This window comes from Morchella sextelata, assembly GCF_020137385.1.
Source record: "Morchella sextelata strain SCLS chromosome Unknown scls_37, whole genome shotgun sequence".
Lineage (NCBI taxonomy): Eukaryota > Fungi > Ascomycota > Pezizomycetes > Pezizales > Morchellaceae > Morchella > Morchella sextelata.
The window spans coordinates 45,281-51,910 of record NW_025408652.1 but is presented as its reverse complement, the minus strand read 5'-3'; the positions used below and the strand labels follow the sequence as shown (position 1 = coordinate 51,910).

The window sequence follows — 6,630 nt, the reverse complement described above, 5'->3', positions numbered from 1 at the left end:
CTCCTTCTCGTAGCTCTAGTCATGACTGTTCCTGTAGAAGCGCTGGTGACTGAAGAAGCTGAGGATAATGGACCTGAAGTTTTCGTTTTAACTGTAGTGGGGTAGATGTTGTGGTAAGTACAGTTTCAAACGCTTTCTTCTTGAGCGCCGAAACTGCTTTTTTGCTGGTGACTGATTTATGAATAATCTTGCCTTTCCCGCCACGTATTGTCTTATTGACTTTATAGGTCTTTGTGACACGAGGCCTACCAGCTTTGTTGTAATTGCGCCGACGCCGAGCAGCTTCTGAGAGCGAAGATTTTTTAATGTAGCAGGTGACGCCTCAGTCGGGTGATCTGAGTCGTCGTCGGAATCTAAGGAGGAATCCAGGGAATCATCATCTTCCGGTGCAGGGGAAGGCGATATCACAGGTGCTGCTACAACCTTCCGCTTGGTGTACTTCCTCTTAGGGGTGATAATAACCGACTTTTGAACATGGGCTACAACTTTCTTTGGCCTTCCTCTTGTGGGTTTTTTGACTTCGGCAACGATTCCACCCTTGCCATTTATTCCCTTTTTCTTGCCTTTTCCATTCTTGCCCTTAGCTGGGGGTTCGGGCTTTTTCTGGAGCCCATCAGCCCGCTTCCCTAAAGCACCGCGGCAGTTTTCAGCTCCACAGTGGCAAGCTTGCTGACTGACACCCGTAAACCAACTTTAAGAGAGTGTCAGCTTCTCACTTATTCTAAATATACTGAAAGTGGGGGTACTGACTTGAAGTTATAGTCATATGTGAGCTCATCTCCAGCTTCGATTCCATAATCTCCAGCAAACAGAGCCATTCTAGGTTTCCATCAACGAGCCACTTTTCCATTCGGCAGTTGGGATTGCAAGAATCTTCCAAAGGCGTTAATATGTGTTTAAACGCCACAAATTGCAACGGGAACAAAGACTTACGATTAACGAAACGTGCCACTGATCCCCTAGTAGCATCCAGAATCATATTCTGATGGAAGAGCATGAGATAGTAGTTCTTCATGTTTGGAGGTATTATCAGTAACTGCTAAACTCCAGAGGGCCCCGTCTACGATGTGTCCGACCGCTAAGATGGGCTTATCACTCACATTGTTATCCTTATAATCCTCAATCATCCTCCTTTCACTCTCTTCCTGCGTGATAATCTCGCCAGTATACTCAACGACAATCTGCCTGGCGCAAAGCTTCTCGTAGCTCGGAGGCCATGCCCACAGTTCCTGGTCTACATTCCCTCTTGTCAGTAAATTGCCAGCAAAAGAGCCTTCCCATTTCAAAACAACGAGATATGAGCACTACCAGAATGACCTCTACACCCTCGGCGAATTTTGTCCCCTGTTTTACTCGCTCTTTCAGGTCCGCAAAGGCCCTATTACTACAGTATTGGGCACATTACAATTCCTTCGTCGCATTCCACCCAGGTACAAGCGGTTAAGGCAATCTTCATCACAGCCTTTCTCTTCTTCACAGACGCACATCGCCATAGATGCTTTTTCTCTTTTCCATAACTGGGAAGCTTCTCCAATCAAAACATCTACAAACGAACAAGTACGCACATGGATTCACCGGGCATCTAGTTAGCCAACTGACCTTGACAATAATAGAATGGATACAAGTTCCAGCAACTTTGATTATATAAATCGAAAAAGGACCGAAAAAGAAGGGTGGATGTACTATGATTGAGCTTTTTCCAATTGTGAATTGGCCCGCATTTCCAGGGACTCGGCGCAAAAATGTTGAACGGCAGTTTGAAGTCCCGAACGGTATCCCATGATCACCGACCCCGTGAACATAGGCAATGGTAGTACGGCTTGTCGATCCGCACTAGACTTGCCCCGTTTCTTTGCTTTGCCTCCAGGCCGCTTCGGACATCCAAATCCTGTCCCTGCCCTAAATAAAGCCCCTGGTTTAACCAAACCTCTTCTTCTTCTGCGGCTTTTTCGCTTGCGAATTCGCTGGTAGTTCTTCTGATGTTTCACGTGCAATGGAGCTCTCATCGTCAGTGTCCCTCGTTGTACGAGAGATTTTTTTTCGACCTTTTGCTAGCTCTCAATAGAGATCCATCAGCAGCATAATGAGAGCCATTTCCTTGAAGCTTCGCGTTGGCGCTCTTCGATCCAGCGGCCATAACATCGTGAGACCTTTTGCCGCGCGGGGCTGAAGGTGTCGTTGTCTCCAAAAGCTTACTAGTAGCAATTATGCTTAGGCGCTTGCTCTGGCGACGCGTTTTGTCTGCGAATTTTTTGGCTGAAGCTGAAGAGGGGTTTTTTCGCCGTTGATCTAAGCTGTCTTGTTATAGTTTTGATCTCCTTAACCTTCTTTGTGGTTTTTGTGTTGGAAGGGGTTGTCGGAGACTGTCGGGCGCGATCTCGTAATTTACGCGTGTTGCGCGTTTGGTCCTTCTCATCTTCATTTTCGCTCAGATTTTGCCATTCCCTCTCCCTTTGGGCTCCTTCTCCCTCTTCAACTGTTTCGTACCCATTCTCTTTTCCCGTGACATCTTCTATTTCCTCTTCTACTAATTTCACGCCCTCATTCTTTTCCTTTTCAGAGTCTTCCTCTGCAGCGGCGGAAGTTCGTTCTGGAGTTGTGGAATACTTGTCGCCGAAATTGAATTATTGGTTATAGATGCCGAATCAACAACGGACGACGTTGTCGAAGATGGTTGCATGGCAATAGAGCCCAGAATATTTGCCGAATCCGGTGAAAGCGACTTGGGAGGCAGCGTTGACACTCCATTGCGAAGCGTTGGCGGGGGGAGCAGATGAGTTGAGAAGAAGAAGAAAGGAAGGTACGGGAAAGGAGGATGTTAAGAAGAGCTATGACAGAGGGGGGTGCAGGGGGGATGCACGGGAATGCAAGCCGCGAGGAAGGAGGTTTGTGGGGAAACCATTGGGATATTGGATTAAAGGAGCGAGCACGCGAAGACACATGTGTAATATGAGAAAGTATACAACCACTGACCAAGGGTAAAGGGCGGGGTGGAATAGATGAGGAGAGGAGAAGGAGTTGGAGAGGGAGAGAGGAGGGAAGAGGCAACCAGATAGAAAAAAAGAAAAAAGACAACACAGAGTGACTGAAGGAGAGAGGAGGGGACGAGGAGAAGAAGAAGAGGAAGGAGAGAAGAGAGGAGGTGTGGGAGAAAGAAGAGACGAAGGTGATATGTAAGAGATGTAGCACAGTATGGTACAACCACCCTCCAAGCATATTTAGTATCATTTATCTTCCTAGTCTCCGTACACTATACTACATCTATTTTCCCATCGAGCTCAACCATATCCATTCAATTGACGAACCCGCTTTCCTCCGAGTATACTTCATCCCCAACATGGCTTCTAATATCAATATATCCTTATAAAACACCTTCTACTTCCCTAACACCTCTCTTACTCTCTATTAAAAAGGACCTGTACCTCCAATACTTGACCTGTTGCCTTAAATCCTTCTTAACATAGACCACCCCTCATTCATATTTGCCCAGCGATCATCTATATTTACCTACAAACAAATTCAGGATCCTCAAAAAGACCACGCTCAACCTGGGTGTGGGCTGAATGGGAAAATTCATGCGCTACTTTTGGTACAATCAAATTGAGGCTTTATTATGGCATTGGCATCCTGGAAGTAATCCTCCAATCCCAATTATCCCCGCCGCCACCCATTTGCCGGATCCATACATCCACATCCAGTACAACAACAATCAACAGATACATCCCTTGACAGGCGCGGCGGACGCCAATAATTTGCAAGGTTATCATAGACGGCCTATGTACACCGATACGGTGGTAACATCCCTGACAGTACAACTGTCAATATGTCTGTTTCTTCTTAATCTGGCCAGCGAGTGCGAAACTTTGCTTTTTATTTCTTGCCAACAAAGAAACATTAGGTATCGCTTTGGGAAGGGGCTAGAGTTGTAAATCTCGAAATCTGCAGTAAAAAATATGAAGGATGCAGAACGTACGCCACATGCCAACCACACACCCTGCCGCAAGTCTCAAGAAAACCTGGATCGGTGCACTTCCGAAGGTGATGCATGCAGCATATTATCACCTCGGCAATTTTGGAATTCGCATCCTTATATAAACTGTCCTGGAGACAAGGCTACAATCCATATTCCTCGCCCTTACAATCACTCTTCACAATATGCCTTGACAGCAGGGAGCCGACCGGTCAGAAGCACTTGGAATATCTTTCATGGGCACTTATTCGCCCCTCTTCGATGATTGGAAATGTTGTCTCTGACGATCTTACTATGTCCAAAATGAGAGAATCTTAATCTTGTGTATCACGAGGTTTTTACTAGATCTGATCATATTGTGTGTCGAAGGGCTGCATACAGTCTCGACTTGCCGGTCCAGTTGATCAATACATGTAGTTTCGAATGGAGTAAGTGATGATATCACTTGCTCCCGGAAATGCATGGCTTGCGGAGAGCACCCTCAACAAGTCAGAGAAATAAGAAGGGCTCGAAGTATTGTCCAATTGGACTTTAAGATTAGAGAGGTTTAGATTTGATTTCCTGATATATCTACTTCTGATGGTGGGAAGACGGTTGCAGCTCGATCGAGTAACGTTCCCCTCCTCAAAACCCACCAGCTCCAGTCACTCACATAAGATACGAAAAGATTATCTATACTATGTGTGTACTCTTACCGCGGACCCCCGGTGGAAGCGTTTCGCTTGAAACTGGTCACATATGCACGAGGCTCGAGCACTAATCCTCCACCGTCTTGACAACGGGCATACAACACGACCCAAAAGACGAATACAGTGCTCGAAATCATGATAATTCTCATTTCGCGCCCTCCCAAAGCTAAACATATATATATTGGAGTCCACTTCATAGGTTCTCACTCGGGTACTCGCTTCTTGCCTGTGGACGGGTATTCCCGGTGTTATCATTGAAACAAACGAAACTGGCCAATTGGAGAGGCCAAAAGAGATAAAATGTGTCTGCAGGAAATACATCGCACGTCAAGGCTTTACCCACGATACTACCCTAAGAATTTAGTAACTGGTCGAGATAAGGTCCCAATTTCTTTAGTTGTTATAAGTGTCTAACAGAGATTATGTTTCTTAGAGTAACATAGATATGCTATCTAGAAAATCATTAGGATATAACATGATAGGCCTATGACTACAGAAACCTCATATATTCAAGCTTTCTATATGCTTGGGGTGCAAGACCTACATAGATCTAGCTATATAAAGGCTGCAAAGCCATGCTTATCTTCAAAGAAAACATTTAGGACTGGAATTCGTGAAAGTAAGTCTCACGGACCCAACAAGATTGGCCATTACATCATAAATGAGTTAATTATAGACTACAGTTCATGTAGTCATTTAGTAGGTAATGCTTGTAATAGGTATGATAACAGGCCGGTACAATGGTAGTATTTAGCCATAAGTATGGCTAGGTCTGAGTTGACGACCACTCGTTGGTATGATGGTCGATCGATACCAAATGCCACAATAGTCATAACTACATTTAGTCTCTCCAGAATTTTTTTAAGCTCGAGAATAGTCAAAAGTATCGAATCCCCATATATTCCGCCGGAATCACTACATATATTAGAAGTCAAAATCAAGTATGCAGTAGCAGCAAATTACGCTTTTCCGCGCTTTCTTGTTTAATCCTCATATGATATGTACCTATTGATAAGCGATCGTTTAAAGAATTGTAGACAATATTAAATGGGTTTGATCATTTTCTTATATGTCTTGATTACCATCGAAATCCTAATTTCGCGATGCATTCCTATATCTAATGTTGGTACTTTGAATCTGGAGAGCAAGCCAGAACCTTACTTGCCATCAACTTCACTAACTCAGTCGCGCAGTACCATGCTATCCTTCATGAGAGCTTGAACTTTGGGTCGGATACTAGGCTTTTGAACTTCGTTCTTTGAACCTGTGTCCACCGAGTGATATTTTATGACGCCCAATGAATTACTACGCTGACAAAGTTTATGATCACATTAGGCCATAGTCTTAGATAGATATGCTCTGGCTCGTGGCAGCCTTGCAGTTGTATTATCGCTTCTCTGAACGGATGGGTGGCTATGTTTGATGCGAGTTCGCATCACTGATCACTAACTGAATTTCGTTTCTAGTCCCCTGGATCCTTGTATTTGTAGTTAACTTCTCGAGTTAATAAAGTTGACTTTTTTATGGAAATTTTAGTCTTAGGACTAGACTTCCTTATGTGGTCATATATGTTACTATATCACCTAAATGCTCTTCCTTAATAAGAAAGCCTTGAGATTTACATGTAGTTCTTGAATATATAGCCAGAAAGTTCTCTACCACGTGCACTTAATTTGAGCAAAGCCAATTTACACCCCACCAGTAACACACTGGCAGAATTCTTCCCGCATCATTTGACCCCAGCTTCAGTGGAAGGCACAGACGTGTGTATATGGTCACGTGTTCTGCAACCTCTTATTGTGTTGAACGTGGTTAGTAGTCCCCTTCGTTCTTCGTGAGTCCACCCGGCCTGCGGATCTGATCGCGCCTATAGTAAATTATAAAGATTTGCTACTATATCGGTGTATCGAAGATATATATACGCTACATTAATTTCATTTTGATCTCTCTTGAGAGAGCTTCAGGTAGATC

The 6,630-nt window shown here is 44.3% G+C and overlaps 1 protein-coding gene across 1 annotated transcript; it reads right to left on the bottom strand.

Moving 5' to 3' along the window:
• Positions 1-249: 249 nt before the first annotated feature.
• On the bottom strand, positions 250-2,748 carry H6S33_009905 (uncharacterized protein; the record flags this gene model as incomplete). Its single annotated transcript, XM_044841335.1, has 11 exons — positions 250-691; positions 747-873; positions 934-1,009; positions 1,101-1,234; positions 1,309-1,344; positions 1,406-1,543; positions 1,684-1,730; positions 1,818-1,976; positions 2,046-2,289; positions 2,390-2,590; positions 2,658-2,748. Coding segments are annotated over 11 exons (1,695 nt in total), but the record flags the coding sequence as incomplete, so codon positions are not given.
• Between the last annotated feature and the right edge of the window lie 3,882 nt (positions 2,749-6,630).